Source organism: Scyliorhinus torazame, chromosome 4 (genome assembly GCF_047496885.1).
Source record: "Scyliorhinus torazame isolate Kashiwa2021f chromosome 4, sScyTor2.1, whole genome shotgun sequence".
Classification (NCBI taxonomy): domain Eukaryota; kingdom Metazoa; phylum Chordata; class Chondrichthyes; order Carcharhiniformes; family Scyliorhinidae; genus Scyliorhinus; species Scyliorhinus torazame.
Window position 1 is genome coordinate 347,772,112 of NC_092710.1, and position 27,859 is coordinate 347,799,970.

The 27,859-nt window shown below is 51.7% G+C and overlaps 1 protein-coding gene across 1 annotated transcript in view; it reads left to right on the plus strand.

Moving 5' to 3' along the window:
• lrrc73 (leucine rich repeat containing 73) overlaps positions 1 to 27,859 on the plus strand; it is a 183,033-nt gene that overhangs the window by 43,435 nt on the left and 111,739 nt on the right. Inside the window, exon 2 of the mRNA XM_072500286.1 lies at positions 14,196 to 14,356. Within this exon, the coding sequence (XP_072356387.1) occupies positions 14,196 to 14,356 (161 nt within the window). The remainder of the gene's footprint in view (positions 1 to 14,195; positions 14,357 to 27,859) is intronic.

Here is a 27,859-nt window from a genome sequence, read left to right on the forward strand (position 1 = left end):
CCGCACGGGTGAGGCATTGAGGGTGACAGTTTTGGCTATGGATTAGCGTATCCAAGGACTGGGGCATTCTGTAAGGGAGCTGGCCCAGGACAGGAGTGTCGCCTCGGAGGCATCCATATGCCAGAGCCACCTAGAAATTGGGCAGCATGGTAGCATTGTGGATAGCACAATTGCTTCACAGCTCCAGGGTCCCAGGTTCGATTCCGGCTTGGGTCACTGTCTGTGCGGAGTCTGCACATCCTCCCCGTGTGTGCTTGGGTTTCTTCCGGGTGCTCCGGTTTCCTCCCACAATCCAAAGATGTGCAGGTTAGATAGATTGACCATGATAAATTACCCTTAGTGTCCAAAATTGCCCTTAGTGTTGGGTGGGATTACAGGGTTATGGGGATAGTGGGGAGGTGTTGACCTTGGGTAGGGTGCTCTTTCCAAGAGCCGGTGCAGACTCGATGGGCCGAATGGCCTACTGCACTGTAAATCCTATGATAATCTATGAAATTGCAGCAGCGCTTTTGAGTGTGGCCCAGTACAGCAGGCCAAGGCTGAGAACGGCGGTGGCAGTGCCCAGGCACTGATCGGCGTGGTGCAGACACAGGGAGGTGGCCCTGTCCCAGAGAGAAATGGCACAGTCACTGGCTGATGTAACACAAACCCTGAAGGTAGTGGTACAGTCAATGGGTGATGTGACGCAGTCCCAGACAGACATGGCCCACTCCCTGTGCACCATAATAATAATAATCTTAATTAGTGTCACAAGTAGGCTTAGATTAACATTGCAATGAAGTTACTGTGGAAATCCCCCAGTCGCCACATTCTGGCACCTGTGCAAAGAGGGAGAGTTCAGAATGTCCAAATTACCCAACAGCACGTCTTTCGGGACTTGTGGGAAGAAACCGGAGCATCCGGAGGAAACCCACGCAGACACTGTACAGAAGTGACCCAAGCCAGGAATCGAAACTGGGATCATGGCGCTGTGAAACAACAGTGCTAACCACTGTGTTACCATGCCGCCCCTGGCAGTGAGCATGCAGATCCTGGTCGAGACCAGAGCTGGCCTCCACGATTGGCAACGCCAGGTGGCGGGGGAGCCTCGGGTTAGCACTGTTCACAACCCCGTCCCATGGAGTAGCTTGGGGGCCACCGGCACCCCGAGGGAGGAGGAGGTGATGGGGCCCAGTGCCAGATACTCTCACAGGGGAGGTGACGGAACACCGCAGCACCTCAGACCCTTCCCCCCCCCCCCCCATCCCGACCCCCCTCAGCTGGCAGAATAGAGCAGCACCACGCCATCTGGGACACCCGAGCAGCAGCCAGAATCATCCATGGGTGCCCGCCAACGGAGACCCAGGTCACAGGGCAGGACTCCCAGCAGGCCACCCCCACTCCTGCTGCACCATATGGAGTTCCGCCAAGACGTAGTGTTCGGGCCAGTAAGAGCAGAAAGTTAGACAACAGTTGAGTTGGCACAGGTGCAGTGTGCAATTTAGATATAGGGGCTAGGGTACAAATCTGAATATACGTTGTCACATTAAACACCTGCCCACACTATTTCAACCTGCCTCAGTGCTCTGTCAGATAGATGTGAGGGGTAGGCTGGACTGGGCTGGCCAGAGAGGGGGAGGAATGGGCGGACGTTGTGGGTGGCCTGGGCTCATCACCCCAGGGATTCGATTGGAACGTGTGATGGAATGGCCAGCTCGCATGCAGGGATCACCCAGGTGGATGGTGGAAAGTGCTCCTGTCTGTAGGAGTCAGACGTTGCCAAATGATGTGCAGCACCGGAGCTCATCGCAAAGCGGGTTGTCAACATCATCCATCCCATGGACCAGACCCGGTGTTACTGCCAACCCAGGACCCCCATCCCGTAATGTGATAGGTATGTATCACGGAGGGGGGGTATGTGTCGCGGAAAGGGGGTTCAAGTGTGGGGGTTGTCGGGGTGTGTGGTGTTGTGTGGGGGTGCGGGCGGGATGCGGTGTCCGTACCTCTGGCCAATTTCCACCCCTCCCCCTCAACCCCAGTTGATGAACCTGGAGACAATCAGAGTGACCCATGCGCGTTGGCCCTGGCGCACACATCGTGCGGCCTCTCGTGCATACCTGGGCTCCATGCCCTGCCCGTCCTCCCCTTCCTCACTTCCTCCTCGAGGACTGGCGTCCCTCGTCCTCCAGTACGTCTGCTGCACGATGTTGTGAAGGATGCAGCAGGTCGCCACGATGCGGGCGACCTTCTCAGCATCATACTGGAGGGCCCCTCCAGAACGGTCCAGGCACCTGAATTGCATCTTTGGGAGGTCGAAGCACCACTTGATCACTTCCCTGGTCATTGTATGAGCATTGTAGTAACTAATCTCTATGTCGGTCTGTTGCCTCCGGATGTGCATCAGCAGCCATGACCACGGTGGACCCCGTCACCCAGGAGCCAACCCCCCAGTCAGGAGCGTGTGTCAAATATGTCAGGAATCGCCGAGTGTGCCAGGATGAAGGCATCATGCAAACTGCCTGGGTATCGGACGCAGACGTGTATGATGCTCAGCTGATGGTCACATGTGAGCTGCACGTTCATCAAGTGGAACCCCTTTCGGTTCGTGTGGAGCGGCCTGTCATCTGCAGGTGCTCGTAGGGCAACATGCATCCCGTCGATCACTCCCTGGACCCGGGTTCTCCCGTCAATGGCGGCGAAGCCTGCCACCCGGGCATCTTGGTGGTCTCAGTTCACGTGGGCCTCTGTGACGGTGCGGATCAACCAAGAGTCTGTGAGATCCCGACAGTCCCCACTCGGAACCTGGAAGGACCGCATGGTGTAAAGGTTCAGGGCAACCATCACCTTGACGGCCACTGGGAGCGGGTGCTCTCCCTGATGTGCCATCAATTAACATCAATTAAGACGAGTAGTGAACAAAACTGTGGCTTTAATAAGCTAAACAGGAAGCCTCCTGATCCCGAACTGGGGCAGGGCCGGAGGTCAGCCACCTTTATACCGAACCCAATGGGAGGAGCCACAGGCAGAGCCATCAGGCAGTGGTTTACCACAATACATGTAGTACAGTAACAGTTTACCACAATACATATAATACACTAACAGTGGTTTACCACATTCACCCCCTGTTAAAAAAGAGTCCAGCGGGGGTGAAGTGAACTTAAAGGTCGAGTCTGTCGGGGGCTTTGACCTTCCGCCTTGATCGCCTCAGTCCCGGTTGTGGTGTGTGCACTGGTGCCGAGACCTGCGCGTCCGGGAGCGTGTTGTCTTCTTCTTCACCACCCAGTAGTTGAGTCGGTGGAGGGTGGGGGGGGGGCAGTTTAGGGGCGGGGGTGGTGGTGATGGTCGCCGGTGGGCCTGCGGGTGCCAAATCTCGAAGTAGCCGGGTAGTGGTGGAGGGAGATGTTGTAGGGTGGTATTGATGATCGCTGGGGAACCTGCAGGTGCCAAATCCCGGAGGGAGACTGTGTCCTGCCGCCCGTCATGATGTGCCACATAGGCATATTGTGGGTTGGCATGGAGGAGCAGGACCTTCTCGACGAGGGGATCCGATTTATGACCCCTCTCATGCTTCCGGAGGAGGACGGGCCCTGGGTCTGTCAGCCAGGATGGGAGCGAGACCCCTGAGTTGGACTTCCTAGGGAAGGCAAACATACGTTCGTGAGGGGTCTCATTGGTGGCAGTGCACAGGAGCGACCGGATGAAGTGGAGCACATCAGGAAGGACCTCCTGCCAGTGGGAGACTGGGTGACTTCTAGACCGTAGGGCCAGAAGGACGGCCTTCCAGACCATTGCGTTCTCCCTCTCCACCTAGAACATAGAACATTACAGCGCAGTACAGGCCCTTCGGCCCTCGATGTTGCGCCGACCTGTGAAACCACTCTAAAGCCCATCCACACTATTCCCTCATCGTCCATGTGACTATCCAATGACCATTTGAATGCCCTTAGTGTTGGCGAGTCCACTACTGTTGCAGGCAGGGCATTCCACGTCCTTACTACTCCTCTGAGTAAAGAACCTATCTCTGACATCTGTCTTATATCTATCTCCCCTCAATTTAAAGCTATGTCCCCTCGTGCTAGACATCACCATCCGAGGAAAAAGGCTCTCACTGTCCACCCTATCTAATCCTCTGATCATCTTGTTTGCCCCAATAAGTCACCCCTTAACCTTCTTCTCTCTAACGAAAACAGCCTCAAGTCCCTCAACCTTCCCTCATAAGATCTTCCCTCCATACGAGGCAACATCCTGGGAAATCTCCTCTGCACCCTTTCCAATGCTTCCACATCCTTCCTATAATGCGGCGACCAGAATTGCACGCAATACTCCAAATGCGGCCGCATCAGAGTTTTGTACAGCTGCAACATAACCTCGTGGCTCCGAAACTCAATCCCTCTACCAATAAAAGCTAACACACCATACGCCTTCTTAACAACCCTCTCAACCTGGGTGGCAACTTTCAGGGATCTATGTACATGAACACCGAGTTATCTCTGCTCATCCACACTACCAAGAATCTTACCATTAGCCCAGTACTCTGTCTTCCTGTTATTCCTTCCAAAATGAATCACCTCACACTTTTCTGCATTAAACTCCATTTGCCACCTCTCAGCCCAGCGCTGCAGCTTATCTATGTCCCTCTGTAACTTGTAACATCCTTCTGCACTGTCCACAACTCTACCGACTTTAGTGTCATCTGCAAATTTACTCACCTATCCTTCTGCGCCCTCCTCCAGGTCATTTATAAAAATGACAAACAGCAGTGGCCCCAAAACAGATCCTTGTGGTACACCACTAGTAACTGGACTCCAGTCTGATCATTTCCCATCAACCACCACCCTTTGTCTTCTTCCAGCTAGCCAATTACTGATCCAAACTGCTAAATCACCCTGAATCCCATGCCTCCGTATTTTCTGCAGTAGCCTACCGTGGGGAACCTTATCAAACGCTTTACTGAAATCCAAGATTTCAACTGCTTTACCCTCATCCACCTGTTTGGTCACCTTCTCCAAGAACTCAATAAGGTTTTTGAAGCATGACCTACCCTTCACAAAACCGTGTTGACTATCTCTAATCAAATTATTCCTTTCCAGCTGATTATACATCCTATCTCTTATAAACCTTTCCAAGACTTTGCCCACAACAAAAGTAAGGCTCACTGGTCTATAGTTACCGGGGTTGTCACTACTCCCCTTCTTGAACAAGGGGACAACATTTGCTATCCTCCAGTCTTCTGGCACTATTCCTGTAGACAAAGATGACTTAAAGATCAAAGCCAAGGGCTCAGCAATCTCCTCCCTAGCTTCCCAGTGAATCCTAGGATAAATTCCATCCGACCCAGGGGACTTGTCTATTTTCACACTTTCCAGAATTGCCAACACTTCCTCCTTATGAACCTCAAGCCCTTCTAGTCTAGTAGCCTGAATCTCAGTATTCGTCTCAACAACATTGTCTTTTTCCTGTGTGATCCGGAAGCCAGGGAGATTTTCTGGGTTGCGGGTAAAATTGGGAGGGAGCAGCGCCTTACCGTATCTGGGTGGATAAAGCTGTCCGTGCTCCCGGAGTTGAAGAGGCAGGCCGTCTCATGCCTATTGATCCGGACGGTCATTGTGGATTTCGTGAGATGATGAGGCGAGCTTCGGAAGGTGATAGGTGGGCCGGTCGGAGATAGCGATGGCCAGCGCACGACCGGGTGAGCAGGGGTCCCGGGAAGCAGCGGAGTGGTTCCAAAATGGCGGTCCCCATGGGTCACGCGTGGCGGGTGGAATAAAAGATGGCGGCCCCATGGGGCGCGCGTGGTGGGTGGAATAAAAGATGGCGGCCCCCACGGGTCGCACATGGCGGGTGGCAGCGAAGATGGCGGTGCCCACGGGTTGCACATGGCGGGTGGCGCGGCAGATGGGGCGGTCCTGACACGCACCAGGCAGCGCTGCTGGGCCTAGAAACTTTAGGGGCAAGTCGGGCCTGGCAGATTTTGGCGAAGTGGCCCTTCCACCCACACCCATTGCAAATCGAGGTCCGTGCAGGGTAGCATTGTCTGGGGTGCTTACCCTGGCCGCAAAAGTAGCATTTCGGGATTCCAGAGTTGCCGGGCTGCTGCGCGGCACAGGCTTGCGCCGCACTCTAGTTGGATGATGGCGACGCCCATGACGTCCATGAGGGCGGAGGTGTAGGCATCCTTGTTCTGGAAAGCCACTTCCAGCGAGTTCGAGAGCTGCACTATCTCTGGGAGGCCGAGTGTACCCCCTTCTAGCAAGCGCTGGCGGATGTAATTGGATTTAATGCCCGCGACATAGGCGTCCCTGATCAGCAGTTCCGTGTGTTGGACAGCCGATACCGCCTGGCAAGCACAGTTCCGGCCGAGTATCCACAAGGCACGCAGGAATTCGGCTTGTGATTCTCCGGGGTGTTGTCGCCTCGTGGCAAGGAGGTGACTGGTGTACACCTCGTTTACTGCCTTTACGTACTGTCCCTTCAGCAGCATTATTGCCTCCGTATACGAGGGGGCGTCTCTGATCAGAAGGAAAACTTGCGGGCTCACCCGTGCGTTGAGATTTGAAGCTTTTGGAGGTCGGTGGAGGATCCGAGGTAAGCTTCGAAGCAGCTTAGCCAGTGCTCAAATGTCGCAGTGACTTTGGCTGCTTGTGGGTCCAGCTCCAGGCGATCAGGCTTGAATGATGAATTCATCTTAAAAGTTTAGCTTATTAAATTGATTTGCCATCAATTAACACAAGACGAGTAGTGAACAAAACTGTGGCTTTAATAAGCTAAACAGGAAGCCTCCTGGCAATTGATCCTGAACTGGGGCAGGGCCGGAGGTCAGCCACCTTTATTCCGAGCCCGAGGGGAGGAACCACAGACGGAGCCATGAGGCAGTGGCTTACCACAATACATGTAGTACAGTAACAGTTTACCACAATACACATAATACACTCACAGTGGTTTACCACACTCCCTCATACCCCTGCGGTGCCAGGTGTGCCATGATCTGGCAGATATGTCGCACTTTCTCCTTGCTGAGCCAGAGTCTTTGACAACTTGCCCGGTTCGACAGGTCCTCGAATGACAGGTGCTGCCAATACACGCGAGGCCGCATATGGGGCCTCTATGGCACCTCCTCCTTGGCCCGTTGGACGTCCGTCTCTCCACCCTGGGCGGCTGCCTCATATTCCTCTGCGGCACCGCTGCTGCATGCTCTGTTTCTGCAGCTTCCTCCTCGGGCAGGCCCACTCATACAGCTGCAGGGCATCCCCCAGGGCTGCTGGTTGAATTCCAATATCCATTGTCTGCAAGGGGTGAAAGACCGACATGTTAGCGTGGTGTGTACCCCCGTGTCCAACCAGGTCCAACAGGCTACATGGTGGCTCTGCCCCCCACATGTCTCACTCCACCCTCTCTTTCCTATATCTGCACTCCTCCTGGCCCTGACTGTGCCCTGCACCGAGGAACCTCTGGCGCTGGTGCCCGTCCCTGCTGCCAGTTTTAAACAGGGCTCACGCGGCTCTGCTTCCAGCTAAAACTTGCTAATTAGATAACTGGATTAAACCAATTTTCAAAGGCTAGAGTCAGACAGTATAAAAGTGAGCCATCTTACAGTGCTGACTTCTCTTGCGCTGGAATGCTAAGTTTGGCCTGTATTAGAGTGATTAAGTGGAGTTTGGTGAGGATGGAGCGAGGTACTCCTTTCATTTTGTCAGAGTATGAGGGTAGTCGGGAGTTTACAGAGAGTGCAGCTGACTGGGAGCAGAGTCGGAGAGTGGAGTTTCAGCCGGAACAGAGTCACTGATATCCGGTTGATGTGCCGTCAGTTACCACAAGACGAGAATGGTGAAACAATCGAGGCTTTATTGCACAAGATGTTGTGCCTCCTGCAGCTGGAACCAGAATGGAGCAGCACAGGAGAGCAAACACTTTTATACGCTGCCTGCTGGGAGAAGCCAGCAGGCAGGGATTTACCGTGGTCCCTGTAATACATGGGCAGTGCTGTAATACATGTAATATGTTACAAGTGTTGCTTACCACATTCACCCCCTGTTTAAAAAACTGAGTCCGGCGGGGGTGATGAAAACATTACAGATTAAGTCTGTCGGGGGCCTTGACCCTCCGCTGCGATCGCCTCAGTCCTAGTGGTGATGTGGTGCCGACGTGGTCACCTGCGACTCCGGGAACGTGTTGTCCTCGTCTTTGTCACCCCTTAGTGGATCCAGTGAGGGGTCGGATCCTGCTGGGGTGGGGGCTGCGGTGAGGTTCGCTGGAGGGAGGGTGGGTGGCGCAGGGGTGGATGAGGTAACGGGGGGGGGGGGTGGAACGGTGTTAGGTTGGGGGTCGTGGGTGGGGATCCAGCGGGTGCCAGGTCCCGGATGGAGACTGTGTCCTTGCGCCCGGGTAGTGCGGGTTTGCATGGAGGAGGTGGACTTTCTCGACCGAGGGGTCCAATTTATGGCTCCGCACATGCTTCTCGGAGAAGGACGGGTCCAGGAACTGTCAGCCAAGTTGGGAGCGAGACCCCGGAGATGGACTTCCTGGGGAAGGCAAACACACATTCATGAGGGGTCTCATTAGTGGCGGTGCAGAGGAGCGACCGGATGGAGTGGAGAACCTCCTGCCAGCGGGAGACCAGGAGAGTTCTAGACCGAAGGGCCAGCAGGACGGCCTTCCAGACCGTCCCGTTCTCCCTCTCACCCTGCCCGTTTCACCGGGGGTTGTAGCTGGTCGTCCTGCTCGCGGCGATGCCCTTGCTGAGCAGGAACTGATGCAGCTCATCACTCATGAAAGAGGATCCCCGATCGCTGTGGATGTAGGTGGGGAAACCGAACAGAGTGAAGATGCTGTGCAGGGCTTTAATGACCGTGGCAGTAGTCATGTCAGGACATGGGATGGCGAAAGGGAACCGGGTGTACTCGTCAGTTACGTTGAGGAAGTACACGTTGCGGTCGGTGGAGGGGAGGGGCCCTTTGAAGTCCATGCTGAGGCGCTCAAAGGGGCAGGAGGCCTTCACCAGGTGCGCTCTATCTGGCCGGTAGAAGTGCGACTTGCACTCTGCGCAGACTTGGCAGTCTCTGGTTACGGTCCTGACCTCCTCAATGGAGTAGGGCAGGTTGCGGGCCTTGACAAAATGGAAGAACCGGGTAACCCCGGGGTGGCAGAGGTCATATGGGAGAGCCCGGAGTCGGTCCACTTGTGCGCTGGCACATGTACCACGGGCTAGGGCATCAGGGGGCTCTTTGAGCTTCTCCGGATGATACAAGATCTCATAGTTATGGGTGGAGAGCTCGATCCTCCACCTCAAGATCCTGTCATTTTTGATCTTGCCCCGCTGCGTATTATTAAACATGAAGGCAACCGACCGTTGGTCAGTGAGGAGAGTGAATCTCCTGCCAGCCAGGTAATGCCTCATATGCCGCACAGCTTCCACAATGGCTTGGGCCTCCTTTTCGACAGAGGAGTACCACATTTCGGAGGCATGGAGGGTGCGGAAAAAGAAAGCTACGGGCCTGCCCACCTGGTTGAGGGTGGCGGCCAGAGCTACGTCTGATGCATTGCTCTCCACCTGAAAGGGGAGGGTCTCGTCAACTGCGTGCATCGTGGCCTTGGCGATGTCCGCCTTGATGTGGTTGAAGGCCTGGCGGGCCTCAGCCATCAGGGGAAAAACTGTGGACTTGATAAGTGGGCAGGCCTTGTCCGCATAATTCGGGACCCACTGGGCGTAATACGAGAAAAAACCCAGGCATCGTTTCAGGGCCTTGGGGCAGTGGGGGTGAGGGAGTTCCAGGAGGGGGCGCATGCGGTCGGGGTCGGGCCCTAGGACTCCATTTTCCACGACATAGCCAAGGATTGCTAAGCGGTTGGTGCGGAACACGCGTTTCTCCTTATGGAGGAATTTTTGGAGGTTTGCGTCGTGGTCCTGCTGATCGTGGCCGCAGGTGGTGACGTTACCTAGGTACGGGAAGGTGGCCCTCAGCCTGTACTGGTCAACCATTCGGTCCATCTCTCGCTGGAAGACCGAGACCCCATTGGTGATGCTGAAGGGAACTCTGAGGAAATGATAGAGGCGGCCATCTGCTTTGAACGCAGTGTATTGGCGGTCCTCCGGGCGGATGGGGAGCTGGTGGTAGGCAGACTTCAAGTCTACTGTGGATAAGACTCGATACTGCGCAATCTGATTGACCATGTCAGATATGCGTGGGAGGGGGTACGCATCGAGCTGCGTGTAGGGGTTGATGGTCTGCCTGTAGTCAATGACCATCCTGTGCTTCTCCCCAGTCTTCACTACCATCACTTGAGCTCTCCAGGGGCTGTTGCTGGCATCAATGATCCCCTCCTGCAGAAGCTGCTGGACCTCCGATTTATAAAGGTCCTGTCCTACGCACTGTACCGTCTGCTCCTAGTGGCGACGGGCTTGCAGTCCGGGGTGACATTTGTGAGGTGGGAGAGGACGTAGAGCCTGAAGTTGCTGAACTCTACGCCCTGAACGGTGAGGGTCGCGACACAGTACCCCCGCATTTCCTCGGAATGGGAAATGGAGGCCAGGGAGATTTTCTGGGTGACGGGGTGTACCGGGAGGGAGCAGCGCCTTACCATAGCAGGGTGGATGAAACTCCCTGTGCCCCCAGAGTCAGAGGCAGGTCGTCTCGTGCCCGTTGATCTTCACCGTCATCGTAGCGGTCGCGAGGTTGTGGTGCCGAGACTGATCCAGGGTGATGGAGATGAGCTGCGGAAGATGTTGGGAGGTCCCGGGCTGATCAGCGGTGGCGGAGGTATCAGCAGGCAGCGAACGACCAGACGAGAAGGGGTCCTGAGGCGCGCTCCAAAATGGCGCGGAAGATGGCGGCGCACATGGCGGGCGGCATCAAAGATGGTGGCGCCAACGCGTCGCACGTGGCTTGTGGTGGGGAAGATGGCGGCGCCCGTGGGCCGCACGTGGCTTGTGGTGAAGAAGATGGCGGCGCCTCTGAATCACACGTGGGGGGTGTAGCAATGCTGGGCCTGGAAACAGCGGCGGCTGACCGGGCCTGGCAAACGGAAACAAAGGGGCCCTTCTTCCCGCACCCATTGCAGGTCGCGCTCCACGCCGGCCAGCGCTGCCTGAGATGTTTGCTCTGGCCACAAAAATAACACCTGGGCCCACCAGAGTTGGCTGGCTGCCGCGCGGCGCAGGCTTGCAGTGAGCTCGAGTCGGCAACTGGTGGGGCCCACGATGCCCACGAGGGTGCCGTGCGGTCGGTGGTGTAGGCCTCCAGATTACAGGAGGCCACTTCTAGTGAAATAGCAAGCTGCCTAGTCTCTGCAAGATCAAGTGTACCCCCTTCCCAAAGTCGCTGGCGAACGTACATCGACTTCATGCCCGTGACGTTCGCGTCTCTGATTAATAATTTGGTATGTTGGACTGCCGAAACTGCCTGGCAGTCATAGTTCCTACCGAGAATCTATAGGGCCCGCAATAAATCGTCCAGAGTCTCCCCCGGGAGTTGCCGTCTCGTGGCCAGGTGGTGCCTGGCGTACACTTGATTCACCGACTTATGTAATGTCCTTTCTGTAGCGTCATCGCTTCTGTGTAGGTGGGCGCATCCCGGAAGAGGGGAAAAATTTAAGGGCTCACCCGTGAGTAGAGGACTTGGAGCTTCTGAGGGTCCGAGAGTTCTTCAGTGGCTGCTCTGAGGTAGCCTTCAAAGCAGGCTAGCCAGTGCTCGAAGGTGGCTGTGGCGTCGGCTGCGTGAGGGCTCAGCTACAGGCGATCAGGCTTGATTAGGAAGTCCATCTTTTAAAATCTTGTGCAATAAATTGATGTACCGCCAATTACCACGAGACGAGAATGGTGAAACAATCGAGGCTTTATTGCACAAGATGTTGTGCCTCCTGCAGCTGGAACCAGAATGGGAGCAGCGCAGGAGAGCATACACTTTTATACGCCATCTGCTGGGAGGAGCCAGCAGGCAGGGATTTACCGTGGTACCTGTAATACATGGGCAGTGCCGTAATACATGTAATATGTTACGAGTGGTGTTTACCACACGTGTGAAAAACACTTGAAAAATGACATCACAGGAAAGCTCTGACTTAAATGGCTGGTAGAGAATCTGCCCTCAGTTTGAAAATAAAACATTGTTAAACTAATTAAACCTCATTAATTAATTACTTAATCATAAGTAGAAGGGTATCTAAACCAGAGGCAGGAGTTTACTGTATTTAGCATTTTACATTTATAGTAGAAACCTAGTGCTAGGAGATGTGGGAGGACCGTGAAGCTTCCAGCATTCCTGACAACTACATTTAGGTAGCATAGTGATTAGCACTGTTGCTTCACAGCACCAGGGTCCCAGGTTCAATTCCCGCTTGGGTCACTGTCTGTGCGGAGTCTGCACGTTCTCCCTGTACCTGCGTGGGTTTCCTCCGGGTGCTCCGGTTTCCTCCCACAAGCCCAGAAAGACACGCTGTTTGGTAATTTGGACATTCTGAATTCTCCCTCCATGTACGTGAACAGGTGCCGGAATATGACGACTCGGGGCTTTGCACAGTCACTTCATTGCAGTGTTAATGTAAGCCTACTTGTGACAATAAGGATTATTATTTGCTGGAAGTGCACCCAATTGCAGCTCCTCACAGACCGCATGGATCGGTTGGAGCAGCAGTTGGATGCACTGAGGAGCATGCATTGGCGGAAAGCATCATAGATGGGAATTTTAGAGATGAGATCATACCCAATATGCAGGGAGATAGATGGGTAACTGCTAGAAGGGCAGGCAGTCAGTGCAGGAATCCCCTGTGGTCGTTCCCCCTCTCTGACAAGTCACACACCATCCTGATTTGGAGATATGTCACGGTTCCTTCAGTGTCTGTGAGTCAAAATCCTGGAACTCCCTTCCTTTATTTTTTTAAATCAATTTAGAGTACCCAATTATTTTTTTTCCAATTAAGGGACAATTTAGTGTGGCCAATCCACCTAACTTGCACATCTTTGGGTTGTGGGGGTGAAGCCCACGCAGACACAGGGAGAATGTGCAAACTCCACATGGACAGTGACCCAGGGCCGGCATTCGAACCAGTCCCAGTGCTAACCACTGCACCACCACCGTGCTGCCCTGGAACTTCCTTCCCAATAACACTCTCTGTGCATCTATACCAAATGATCTGCAGTGGTTCAAGAAACTGCTCACTATTACATTTCTGACTTATGCCTTGTAGGAGCTGACTTACTCACTGCAGAATTCCCAGCTTCTGAGCAGCTCTTGTGGTTACAGTATTTGTCCAGTTTAGTTTCTGGTCGACAGTGACCCTATGATGTTAATGTTGCGGGATTCAGTGATAGTAATGATGATGAATGTCATGGGGAGATGGTTAGATTTTATCTTGTTGGAGATGAAGTGGTGAAAGCAGGTACGATAGTGACTTTTAAGTGGCGACTTGACAAATACATGAATAGGATGGGAACAGAGGAATACGGACCCCAGAAGTGTAGAAGGTTTTAGCTTAAACGGGCAGCAGGGTCGGCACAGGCTTGGAGGTCGAAGGGAAGGGCCTGTTCCTGTGCTGTACCTTTCTTTGTTCTATGAGACGTTGCTTGGCACTTGTTGGCCGTAAATGTTGTTTGTCACTTAGCCCAAGTCTGAATGTTATCTGGGTCTTGCTGTGTGATCTGCTTCACTATTCAGTGGGAAAAGTGTTGAAAATTTTGCAATCATCAGTGAATATTATGACCTGTGACTTTATAGTGAAAGGAAGGTATTGATGAAGATGGTTGAAAGTTTTTGTTTTGACATTTCTTTATGGTTCGAGCAAAAATAGGATGCAACACTCTTCCCAAGTGAGATGCAATATCATTAATAGTCAACTTTCTTCCTTTTTCTATTCCTGATTCGATGACTTGTCTGCATTATACAAAAAGTTCCACTATGCTTCCAGCATTTCAAGTCTAGCTAAAGTTACCAGATTCTTTACTGCTATTTGTTGTTTGCCTTTGCACCCATTCTTTGCTGTGTCCTAAGCAAGGTATTCCATTGCCTACATGACAGTACTTCCAATGCTAAGTCTCACCTCATTCCTTAACCTTATTATTTCAGATTCTGACGATCTGTTATGCTATTTCCAGTTCTTGTTTTCGAATTGTAGTTCCCTCTCATTATTGGATATACAATGCATGGAAATTTTCTGTGTTACTTGTGTTGTTTACCATACCACTTAAATTGTACCCTAACGCTATAAAACATTTTATTTCCCTTTAGCCTGCACGGTACTCCCCTCACTGATTCTGGATTGGCTGTACTGAACCCTGCCCTTTCGCTACACCCCTCGCTAATATCACTGGATCTTGGAGACTGTATTTTGGGAGATGGAGGAATGAATCTCATCTGTGGACTGTTACCGCCAGATGGAGCAAAGTCAGGTATATTTTGTTTAACATTTGTTCTGAATAATCCCATCTGGCAATGGAACTGAGATCCAAATATTTACAAGTAGTCATGTGGTAATGCAAAACCTGAGATTGGTTGACGAATACATACTGCATGAGAAGAGATTGCTGGTGGTTGGCAAGTGGTAACCTCGTAAATTGAGCCCGAACCATTTTCTCACCATGCAAATTGATGCTGAAATAGGAACACAAAAAAATCATCCTCCAAGATAATTTTTTTTCCAATTAAGAGGCAATTTAGCGTGGCCAATCCACCTACCCTGTGCATCTTTGATGAGTAAAGGGTAAGATATCTCAAAAGTCTGAACGACAGGTGAAGCTAACCATTTCACACTGCTACTATGAAGTAGCAACATGAGTATTCAGGCCATTATTATGATGCTGCCATCAACCTAAAAGGATGTTCAACCTCCGGTGGTGACGGCAATGTGCTGAGCAGTCACATGAAAGGTGGCTCTCCTTTTGGAACTTCAAATTATGCCCTTTTAACCTGTAAATTGGATACCAAAACAACAAAAAAAACACCCTCACCCTAAATTAACAACCATTTGAGGAAATGCATCCAAGCCAGCCTCGGAGCCGGAAAAAGCTGGGAGAGGAAGATCCAGACCTCAGAGCGAATAGAAACGTGGAGCAGAGCACGGTGGACCAAGTGGGATCGACAACATGAACGCCGGCCCACCCACCGATGGAGCAGTGGATGGAGCTTCTTTCAGTAGAGCTCCAAAAACACACGGACTCCTTGAAGAAGGACCTCATGTCAGCCATTATGTTGGTCATAGAAACCGCGTTGGCCCCCTTCAAAGAAGCGCTGGAAAGAACGAAGGAGACTGGAGACCCAGGAGGGGACTGCGGGACCTGGAGAAAGCGGCCACTGACCAGAACGATCGGATTGCCTCGCTCAAGGCATAGAACATAGAACAATACAGCGCAGTACAGGCCCTTCGGCCCACGATGTTGCACCGAAACAAAAGCCATCTAACCTACACTATGCCATTATCATCCATATGTTTATCCAATAAATTTTTAAATGCCCTCAATGTTGGCGAGTTCACTACTGTAGCAGGTAGGGCATTCCACGGCCTCACTACTCTTTGCGTAAAGAACCTACCTCTCACCTCTGTCCTATATCTATTACCCCTCAGTTTAAAGTTATGTCCCCTCGTGCCAGCCATATCCATCCGCGGGAGAAGGCTCTCACTGTCCACCCTATCCAACCCCCTGATCATTTTGTATGCCTCTATTAAGTCTCCTCTTAACCTTCTTCTCTCCAACGAAAACAACCTCAAGTCCATCAGCCTTTCCTCATAAGATTTTCCCTCCATACCAGGCAACATCCTGGTAAATCTCCTCTGCACCCGCTCCAAAGCCTCCACGTCCTTCCTATAATGCGGTGACCAGAACTGTACGCAATACTCCAAATGCGGCCGTACCAGAGTTCTGTACAGCTGCAACATGACCTCCTGACTCCGGAACTCAATCCCTCTACCAATAAAGGCCAACACTCCATAGGCCTTCTTCACAACCCTATCAACCTGGGTGGCAACTTTCAGGGATCTATGTACATGGACACCTAGATCCCTCTGCTCATCCACACTTTCAAGAACTTTACCATTAGCCAAATATTCCGCATTCCTGTTATTCCTTCCAAAGTGAATCACCTCACACTTCTCTACATTAAACTCCATTTGCCACCTCTCAGCCCAGCTCTGCAGCTTATCTATATCCCTCTGTAACCTGCTACATCCTTCCACACTATCGACAACACCACCGAGGGTGCTCCCAGGGGCGAGCCACCATACTAGTGGGTGTGTTAGTGCACAGACGTAAGAGGAGGATGGGCACCGCAGCGCAGCTCCTGAAAGGGAGGGAGCGCCTGGCAGAAGGAGGGGGGGCACAAAACAACAAACTCGGGGGAAGGGGCAGCGAAGGTAAAGGGAGAGGAGGTAAGGGAGGGGAGACAACAGGGGTGGAGGAGGGAGGAGAAGGAAGGCAAGGGTAGAGGGGCTGGAGAGGGGAATCAGGGATTAGGCAGAAGTGACAAGGTTTGTAACAACCCGGAGAGTAGTCAAGAGGAAGGTGGAAGATCAGAAGAACAGGCCCTGCTGCCAGAACCTATGAATTGCCAGGCTACCTGAGGGCTGGTCGGAGGGAAAGCTTCTTCAAACCCACAGAAGAAGGCCGGACCCACAGGTCGTTCCAGCAAAGGCCCAAAGCAGGAGAACTGCCGTTGAGCAAAACTCCATGAATTTCAGGATAAAAAGTGGGTGCTGAACTGGGCGAGGAGCACGCGGTCGTGTAGATGGGAGTGACTTACAATCCGCATCTACCAAGATATTGGGGCCGACCTGACCAAGCGCCGGGCTGAGTTTAATGGGGCCAAGGCGACTTTATTCAAAAGCAAGGTGTGGTTTTGAATGCTGTACCCGGCAGGACTCTGGGTAACCTACGGCAACAAAGAAAGTTATTTTAACACACCAGAGGATGCAAATGAGTTCATCCAAAAAAACAGGCTTGGAAGATAGCATAGGGTACATCTAAGAACTATTTTACATAATTTTTTGTTTTGTGGACTAAACACTTGCACGACTTTGCGGGGGGGGGGGGGGGGGGGGGGGGGGGGCAGGTGTAGAAAGTTGAGATACACTGAAGTGAAAAGGTGGGGGCAGAACAAAACGGGCAGAGAGAGCTGCTCCCAGGGGCGAGCCACCATACTAGTGGGTGTGTTAGTGCACAGGCGTAAGAGGAGGATGGGCACCGCAGCGCAGCTCCTGAAAGGGAGGGAGCGCCTGGCAGAAGGAGGGGGGGGCACAAAACAACAAACTCGGGGGAAGGGGCAGCGAAGGTAAAGGGAGAGGAGGTAAGGGAGGGGAGACAACAGGGGTGGAGGAGGGAGGAGAAGGAAGGCAAGGGTAGAGGGGCTGGAGAGGGGAATCAGGGATTAGGTGCGGGGGAGAGGGTAGAATGCTGATTACAACCGGTTGTACATGAGGACGGCTGGAACAAAGAAGAACATGGCAGCAATCACAGCGAAAACACAGCATGCAGGGGCATGTCCTTGTGGTAAGTATGGCTCACACCGCAGGAGGCGGGGGACAGAAACCCCCCCATTAGAATAGTCACCTCAATGCCCAGGTGAAAAGATCCAGAGTCTTCGCCCATCTAAAAAGGCTGAGGACCGATATAGTCTTCCTCCAGGAGACACACCTGAGGAAGAGGGACCAGCTGAGGGTAAGAAACAGCTGGATAGACTTCCGATGAAGTCCTGTAAAGACAAGAGGGACAAAAAGTAGCTCCCAGTAAGGTCTTTGTATTTGATCACTTTTACCCGTTTTTACCAGTGGTTTTGGTGTTCAAACCCAGTCAGTTGAGCAGGTGAATTGTCTCCAGGAGGGAAGCCCGTCGAAGGAAGACAAAGGAGGGAATATGGCCGCCATGCCCATTACGTTGGTCACGTTGGTAGTAATGGCACAGGAGCTTGAAAAGTTCGGCAAACAAATGGACAGGCAGTTCGAGCAGCTGAGCCTGGAAAGTAAGGAATCTTTTAAAGCCACGATTAAAGAGGCTTTGGGCCCGATCCGTTAATGGTGCGAACTTCAAAGGTGGTGAAGGCACAAGGCAAGATGCTAAAAGGGGTGGAGGAGGCCTTGTCGAGGCACAAGGATTGGCCGTGGTGGAGGCAGAATTGCTGATGGTGGCAGAAAGCAATAAGGGCCTGAGACTTAAAGTGGAGGACCTTGAGAATAAGTCACGGCAGTTAAACCGCAGGTTGGTGGGGCTGCCAGAAAGAGTGGAGGGCCTGGTAGGTGTTCTTTTGGGGTTTTTTTCTCTTGGAGCGGAGAGAGGTTTGTTGATCCTGTTGGGGTTTGGGTACGGTTGGGGGGAGAAATGATGTATTGGCTGTTGTTTGAGGGATTATGTAAAAGGGATCCTGTTTCGGGGCCATTTTGCTAGTGATGGGGAGAGGGGAGACTAGCATGGGCAGCACGTTGGCACAAGTGGCTAGCACTGTGACTTCACATCGCCAGGGTCAATACCCCGCTGGGTCACTGTCTGTGCCGAGTCTGCACGTTCTCCCCGTGCCTGCGTGGGTTTCCTCCGGGTGCTACGGTTTCCTCCCACGGTCCAATGAAGTGCAGGTTAGGTAGATTGGCCATGATAAATTGCACCTTAGTGTCCAAAAAGGTTAGGAGGGGTTATTGGGTTACGGGTGAAAGTGAGGGCTTAACTGGGTCGGCGCAGACTCGATGGGCCCAATGGCCTCCTTCTGCACTATATGTTCTATGTTCAAACGGGAATCGATTCGGGGGAAAGGCTACAGCCTGTTGGGCCAGGTCGGCAGTGGCGCATAAGGTCTAGCTATAGTTTTGTGTGTGGTGGGGGGATGGGGCAGGAGGTGGTGCCAGGCAATCTGTGGAACTGGAGGGGGGAGGAAGGAGTAATGGGGAGGGGGGTCAAGGGTGAACTGACCTTTTTTTGTCCCACCCTCTGGGTGGGCTGGTGGCCACCTTAGATGGGCCTGGGGTCCAAGAATTTGGGTAGGGATATTGCCCAACGGTACAAATGGCTGACTCGAGGGAGAGGGGGGTGAGTTTCATCGCTTATGGGAGGGCCGGTGAAGGGAGCAAAGATTTTTTTTCCCATATAATAGGGGGCCAATGTGTTCCTACAGGTTGCGGAAAGCCTGGGTGAGTCAAGTTTTCACTCTGTTTGACAGCAGGGCACCGAGGGGGAGTGGGTGGTGGTGGTAGTGGGGGGGGGGGTGATTCTGATTAGCAGGAGAGTCCGTTTTCAGGCGGTAGAGGTGATGGCTGATCCGGGGGGGTAGGTATGTGATAATCACAGGTAGGTTCGAGGTAAGAGCTGTGGGGATGGTGAACGTATATACCCCGAATTGGGACAATGTCACGTTTAAGAGATGGTTGTTGTCTGCTATTCCGGAACTGGACACATTAGAGGGGGATTTCAATTTTGTTTTGGATCCAAAGTTGGACTGCTCCAGGCCCAGATCGCTGGTCCCTTTGGAGATGGCGAAGGCGTTAATGGCATTTATGGAAGAGACAGGGGGAGCAGATCTGTGGCGGTTTATACACTCCGGGATAGGGAATTTTTTTTTTTTTCCCCGGGTACATAAGGGGCAGGATTCTCCGTTGGCTGACACCAAAATCAGGAAACGCAATTGGGCAGAGAATAGGTTCCAATGGCAAAATCGCGTTGGGTGCCAATTTGACGCCAAATCGCAATTCTCCGTTACCTCGACAGCGAAGTCAATGCAATCCAGAACGCAGGTACATATCAATAGCGGGCCCACCTTGGTATTCTCCGAGGCCTCCGCAATTCTCCGCCTCCGATGGGCCAAGTTCCTAACGGCACGGTTCACTTGTGCATTTAAAAAATTGTGAAATCGCCGTCAACGCTCATGAGGGAGAGAGAGGAGGTAGGACACAGAGAGGCGAGACTGTGGACTGCCAGGCCGGAGACTGGCTGGGCTGGTAGGACCGGGGAGGAGGGGGGGGGATGGCTGGGGTGAACCCCCCCACCGCCATGGGACTGGGGCAGTGTCCAGGCACGGGCCACCATTGCCTGCAAGGAAGGCAGCCACCTTTCTGCATCCCACTGACCACCCACCTTGGCTCCTGGTTCTGCAGAGTGACATCAGCCTTATAGTTGTCCCCACTACTGCACCCCACCCTCTGCCATACTCTACCAAACTCGGCCGCAACCAGTCGACAGGGGATCAGGCGGCCCACCTAGGGCAATGCCCACTGTGGCCCCTACAGGGGTACTGGGCAGGGGCGGTGGAGCGTACTGCTGACAAGGGCAGTGGCAGCCAATGGTAACCCTGGCATCAGGGACAGGCACCCAGGCCAGAGGCCCCCATGATGCCAGACACCGACTGGGTCAGGAATGCGGGGATGGAGGGGGCACATGCGGGGGCAGAGCCCACAGGACCAACCGAGGCCATCATGTGGCCCGGTGGACCTGGTTGGGCATGGGGAATGCACCGTGCTAACATGTCGGCTTTTCACTCCCTGCAGACGATGAATATTGGGATTCAACCAGCAATGGTGACCATCCTCCTAGTCGCCGCAGCCCTGGGGGGGTGCCCTGTGCCTGTACGAGCTGGAGCTGCTCGAGGAGGAGGAAGAAGCTGCAGCAGTGGATCATGCAGCAGCGGAGTGTGCCCCAGAGGAACAGGAGGCAGCCACCCAAGATGGAGGGCCAGCTGCCCAACAGGCCGAGGAGGAGAAGGTGCGAAGGAGGCACCAAATGAGGCCTCGCGTGTACCGGCTGCCCCTGTCATTAGAGGACTTGTCGGACCTGGCATGCCGTCGAAGACACCGGCTCAGCAGGGAGGCAGTGTGACATATTTGTCAGATCATGGCGCATCTGGCACTTAAAAAAGGGGTATTTGGGATGATACCCACTTACGGTGGCCGTTGAGGTGGCAGTCGCCCTGAACCTTTACGTTATGAGGTCCTTCCAGGCGCCGAGTGGGGACATGTCCAGGTTCTCACAGAGCTTGATGCACAGGTGCATTCATTTCAATGTGGACTAAGCCCATCAGGATGCCCGAACAGCGGTATTCGCCGTCATCGCCTTCGTGCCCCGGGTCAAGGGGGTGATCGATGGGATGCATGTCCCCCTACGAGTACCTGCAGGTGTCAGGCCGCTCTACGCAAATCTGATGGGATCTATCCCAGGTTACTGCAAGAGACAAGGGGAGAAATAGTTGGGATCTTAACAGATATCTTCACATCCCCTTTGACCACAGATAAGATTGCAGAGGACTGGAGAATAGCCAATGTTATTCCCTTGTTTAACAAAGGAAGCCGTGACAATCAAGCAAATTATAGGCCGATGAGCCTAACATCAGTGGTGGGGAATCTTTTGGAAAAGATACTGAGAGACAGGATATATGCACATTTGGAAAAAAAATGGACTAGTTAGTGACAGGCAGCATGGTTTTATACGGGAAAGGTCATGTCTCACCAACTTGATTGAGGTTTTTGAAGAGGTGACAAAATTGATGAAGGAAGAGCTGTGGACATAGTTTATATGGACTTTAGTAAGGCGTTTGACAAGATCCCAAATGTCAGACTGGTACAAAAACTAAAATCCCCTGATATTTGGGGTGGGTTGGCTGGATGGATACAGAATTGGCTTGGTTATAAAAGACAGAGAGTAGCGGTGGAAGGGTGTTTTTCAGAATGGAGATTTGTAGCTAGTGATGTTTCATAGAATTTACAGTGCAGAAGGAGGCCATTCGGCCCATCAAGTCTGCACTGGCTCTTGGAAAGAGCACCCTACCCAAGGTCCACACCTCCACCCTATCCCCATAACCCAGTAACCCCACCCAACACTAAGGGCAATTTTGGATACTATGGGCAATTTATCATGGCCAATCCACCTAACCTGCACATCTTTGGACTGTGGGAGGAAACCGGAGCACCCGGAGGAAACCCACGCGCACACGGGGAGGATATGCAGACTCCGCACAGACAGTGACCCAAGCCGGAATCGAACCTGGGACCCTGGAGCTGTGAAGCAGTTGTGCTATCCACAATGCTACCGTGCTGCCCTTGAATGTTCCACAGGGATCAGTGCTGGGACCTCTGTTATTTGTAGTATAGATAAATGAACTGGAGGAAAATGTGGGTGGTCTGATTAGTAAGTTTGCGGATGACATTACGATTGGCGGAGTTGCTGATGGTGCCGAGGATTGTCAGAAGATACAACAGGATGTAGATAGATTGGAGACTTGGGCACAGAAATGGCAGAAGGAGTTTAAATGCGAGGTGATGTATTTTGGAGAATCAAATCTAGGTATGACTTATACTGTAAATGGCAGAATCCTGAGGAACATTAACATACAGAGGGATCTGGGTGTGCAGGTCCACAGTTCCCTAAAAGTGGCAACACAGGTGGCGAAGGTGATTAAGAAGGCATATGACATGCTTGCATTCATCAGCCAGGGCACTGAGTACAAGAGTTGGGAAATCATGTTGCTGCTATATAAAATCTTGGTTAGGCCGCATTTGGAGGATTGTGTGCAGTTCTGGTCACCACATTATCAGAAGGATGTGGAAGCTTTGGAGAGAGTGCAAAGAAGGTTCACCAGGATGTTGCCTGGTCTCGAGGCTGTTAGCTATGAGGAGAGGTTGAATAAACTAGGATTGTCGGCACCACCTCCTGCTCCAGCATGCGGTTGGACTCTTCCAACTGTACCTGCAGGTACTGGATGCTTACCAACATTACTGAAGTCCCTGGCTCTGAGACTGCATCTCGACAATCGATGGGACTGTCCGTTCCCGAAACCCAAAACCAGTGCGACGGCAGCTAGTTCCTGGAATCGGCCTGCCCTCCAACCGTGTCCTGCCAATCCTCCCCCTCCCCTGCATCTTCCTTATCCGATGAGGGCTACCGTTCCTCCTCCTCCAGCACATCACCCCTCTGTTGTGGAGGATGCAGCAGGCCACCACGATTCGGGCGGCCAGCTCAGCATCATACTGGAGGGCCCTCCCAGAGTGGTCCAGGCACCTGAACCGCATCTTCAAGAGGCCAAAGTACCGCTCAATCACGTGCCTGGTCACTGCATGGGAGTCATTGTAGCGGGTCTCCGCTTCAGTCTGTGGCCTCCGGATAAGCGTCATCAGCCACGACTACAGTGGATAACCCCATGTCCGGGGTGGGTGGGTCTCAAAACATGTCAGGATTTGTTGAATGTGCCAGGGTGAAGGCATCGTGCACATTGCCCGGGTGTCGGTTTTAGTTTAGACAGGTACCAGGGTCGGCGCAGGTTTGGAGGGCCAAAGAGCCTGTTCCTGTGCTGTATTCTTAGTTCTTTGAGAAGAAAACTGGGCGGCATGGACAAGTTGGGCCTGTTTGCATGCTGTAAACCTCTATGACTCTAACTAAGGTTCTATACAGCTGCAGCATCACTTGCCAATTTTTATACTCAGTGCCCCTTCCAATGAAGGCAAGCATGCCGTATGCTTTCGTGACTATCTTCTTCACCTGCGTTGCCACTTTCAGTGACCTGTGGACCTGTACACCCAGATCCCTCTGTCTGTCAATACTTTTAACAGTTTTGCCATTTACTATACATTTCTCACCTGTATTAGACCTTCCAAAATGCATTACCTCTCATTTGTCCGGATTAAACTCCACCTGCCATCTCTCCGTCCAAGTCTCCAACCGATCTATATACTGCTGTAACCCCTGACAGTCCACATTGTTATCCGTAATTCCACCAACTTTGTGTCGTCCGCAGACTTACTAATCAGACCAGTTACGTTTTCTCCAAATCATTTATATGTACTACAAACAGCAAAGGTCCCAGCACTGATCCCTGCAGAACACAACTAATCACAGCCCTCCATTCAGAAAAGCACCATTCCCTGCTACCCGTTGTCTTCTATGACCGAGCCAGTTCTATATCCATCTTGCCAGCTCACCTCTGATCCCATGTGACTTCACATTCTGTACCAGTCTGCCACGAGGGACCTTGTCAAAAGCATTACTAAAGTCCATGTGGACAACATTCACTGCCCTACCCTCATCAATCATCTTCGTCACTTCCTTGAAATACTCGATCAAGTTAGTGACACCCGACCTCCCCTTCACAAAGCCATGTTGCCTCTCGCTAATACATTCATGTGCTTAAAAATGGGAGTAAATCTTGACTCGAAGAATCCTCTCCAATAATTTCCCACCACTGATGTAGGACTCACTGGCCTGTAATTTCCTGGATTATCTTTGCTACCCTTCTTAAACAAAGGAACAACATTGGCTATTCTCCAGCCCTCTGGGACCTCACCTGTCGCCAGTGAGGCTACAAAGATTTCTCTCAAGGCCCCAGCAGTTTTCTCCCTTGCCACCCTCTATATTCTGGTGTATATCCTATCAGGCCCTGGGGACTTATTTACCTTAATTTTTTTCAAGACGCCCAACACCTCCTTTTTGATTTCAGTGTGACCAAGACTATCTACATACACTTCCCCAGACTCATTATCCGCCAAGTCCTTCTCTTTGGTGAATACTGATGCAAAGTTCAGGGGGACAGCCACAGGGGATTCCTGCACTGACTGCCTGTCCCTTCTAGCGGCCATCTATCTATCTTCCTGCACCTTGGGTGTAACCACGTCTCATTTAGTTCCTCGCCCATTTCCACTGGTTCCACGCATCGATTCCCTCCCCTGCCCTTGAGTGGACCAACCCTTTTCCTGGCTACCCTCTTGATCTTTATATAATGTGAAAAAGCCTTGGGATTTTCCTTAATCCTGTTTGCCAATTACTTTTTGTGACCCCTTTTAACCCTCCTGACTCCCTGCTTAAGTTCCTTCCTTCTTTCCTTATGTTCCTCATGGGCTTCATCTGTTCCCAACCTTCTAGCCCTTACAAATGCTTCCTTTTTCATTTGAACTAGGCTCACAATATCCAAGATTCCAGAAACTTGCCATACTTATTCTTCTTCCTCACAGGAACGTGCTGGTTCTGAATTCCTATCAACTGACGCTTGAAAGCCTCCCACATTCCAGATGTTGATTTACCCTTAAATATCCGCCCCAATCCAGATTCTTCATTTCCTGACGAATATTGTTAGAATTAGCCTTCCCCCAATTCAGCACCTTCACCCGAGGACTACTCTTATCCTTATCTGACGGTACCTTAAAACCTACTGAATTATGGTCAGTGTCTCCAAAATGCTTCCCTACTGAAACTTGGATCACCTGGCCGGGCTCATTCCCCAACACAAGGTCCAGTATGAGCCCTTTCATAATTGGACTATCTACATATTGTTTCAATAAGCCCTCATGGATGCTCCTTGCAAACTCGAAACCCCTCGCACTGAGTGAGTCCCAGTCAATGTAGAGGAAGTTAAAATCATCCACCACAACAATACTGTTGCTTTTACACTTTTCCACAATCTGCCTATATATCTGCTCCTCTATTTCCCACTGGCTGTTGGGAGGCCCGTAATAAATCCACAACATTGTGACTGTACCCTTCCTATTCCTGAGCTCTACCCGTATTGCCTCGCTGCCCTCTGAGGTGTCCTCCTGCAGTACAGCTGTGATATTCTCCTTAACCAGTAGTACAACCCCCCACCCCTTTTACATCCCTCTCTATCCCGCCTGAAACATCTAAATCCTAGAATGTTTAGCTGCCAATCCTGTCCCTCCCTCAACCAAGTCTCTGTAATGGCAACAACATCATAGTTCCAAGTCCTAATCCAAGCTCTAAATTCATCTGCCTTACCAGTTAATACTTCTCGCATTGAAACAGATGCACTTCAAACACCAGTCCCGTTGTGTTTTGCAACATTTCCCTGCCTGCTCTTCCTCTGAGATTTGCAGCCATAATTCTCTAGTTCCCCTCAGTTATTTCACCTTCTGACCTTTTGCTCCAGTTCCCAGCTCCTGCCACTGTCCTGTTTAAACTGTCCTGTGTGACACTAGCAAACCTCGCGACCAGGATATTTATGCCAGTTTAGATGCAACGCGTCCTTGTGCAGGTCCCACCTGCCCCGGAAGAGATCCCAATGATGTCTGAAATCCTCCCTCCTACACCAGCTGTTTAGCCACGTGTTTAGCTGTACTATAGAGACTTAGAAAACTCTAACAGGACTAGACAGGGTAGATGCAGGGAAGATGTTATCAATGATGGGTGTGTCCAGAACCAGGGGTCACAGTCTGAGGATTCAGGGTAAACCATTTCAGACAGAGATGAGGAGCTATTTCTTCACACAAAGAGTGGTGAGCCTGTGGAATTCATTACCACAGGAAGTAGTTGATGCTAAAACATTGAATATATTCAAGAGGCGGCTAGATATAGCACTTGGGGAGAATGGGATCAAAGGCGATGGGGAGAAAGCAGGATTAGGCTAGTGAGTTGGATGATCAGCCATGATCGTGACAAATGGCGGAGCAGGCGCGAAGGGGCAAAAGTCCTCCTCCTGCTCCTATCTTCTATGTATCTATGTGTCTTCCTATTTCTAGCCTCACTGGCACGTGGCACAGAGATTAATCCCAAGATTACAAGCCTAGAGGTCCTGTTTTTTAATTTACTACCAAACTCACTGAACTCCTGCTATAGGATCTCGTCACTCTTCCTGCCTTTGTCTTTAGCACCAATATGTATCACGGCCTCTGGCTGTTCACCCTCCCCTTTCAGAATGCCTCCTAACCATTCGGAGACATCCTGGACCCTGGCACCAGGGAGGCATCATACATTCCAGGAGTCTTTTTCACATCCATAGAAGCGTCTATCTGTCTCCTTGACTATAGAGTCCTTATAACTATTGCTCTTCTGCGCTTTATCCATCCCTGCTGAACAACAGATCCAGCCGTGGTGCCACTGCTCTGACTACTGCTGCTGCTGTTTTCCCCTGATAGGCCACCCCCCCAACAGTATCAAACAGATACTTGTTATAGAGGGGGACAGCCACGGGATTCCTGCACTGACTGCCTGCCCCGTCTAGTGGTCACCCATCTATCTTCTTGCCCCTAGGGTGTAATCATGTCTCTAAAACTCCTGGCTATGGCGCGTTCCGCCACCTGCATGCTCCTAAGTGCATCCAACTGCTGCTCCAATCGATCCATGAGGTCTGTGAGGAGCTGCAGTTAGGTGCACTTGCTGCAGATGTAGTTGTCCGGAATGCTGGAAGCTTCACAGACCTCCACAGCTCAGACCTCCCACATCTCAAGTGAAGCATTTTACCCCTGCATGAGAACGGAATGATTGCCAATCTAGTTGTGCGAGACCCCGTGGGGATGAGCAACTCAAGATGGAGAGGGAAGTAGTTGATTCTCAGACTATGGTCCTGAATCTTAATAAAGGAAACTACGAAGGAATGAGGCTCAAGTTTTCTATGATAGATTGGGAAACGTTATGTAAAGGAATGACAGTGGATAGGCAATGGCAAACATTCAAGGAGCGCATGGAGGAACTGCAACAATTCTTCATTCCTGCCTGGCACAAAAGTAAAACGGGAAAGGTGGCTACTCCATGGCTTACCAGGGAAATTAGAGATAGTATTCAAAAGAAAAAAAAAATTAATCATGAAAAGCAACAGGTTTGAGGATTGGAAGTAGTTTATAATTCAGCAAAGAAGGACCAAGGGATTGATTAATAAGGGGAAAATAGAATACGAGAGTAAGCTTGCAGGGAACATAAAAATAGACTCTAAAAGTTTCTATTAGTACATGAAGAGAAAAAGATTGGTAAAGACAAATGTAGGCCCCTTACAGTCAGAAACAGGGGAATGTATAACAGGGACAAGCCTACTGGAATTCTTCGAGAATGTAGCTAGTAGAGTTGATGAGGGGGAGCCAGTGGATGTAGTATATTTGGACTTTCAGTAGGCTTTTGAAAAAGTCACGCTTAAGAGATTAACATCAACTGCAGCGCCGAGAAACATCCTGCTATCCAACGGCACTTTGCCATTTTTATTGGTCTCCGCTCACCAGTAGG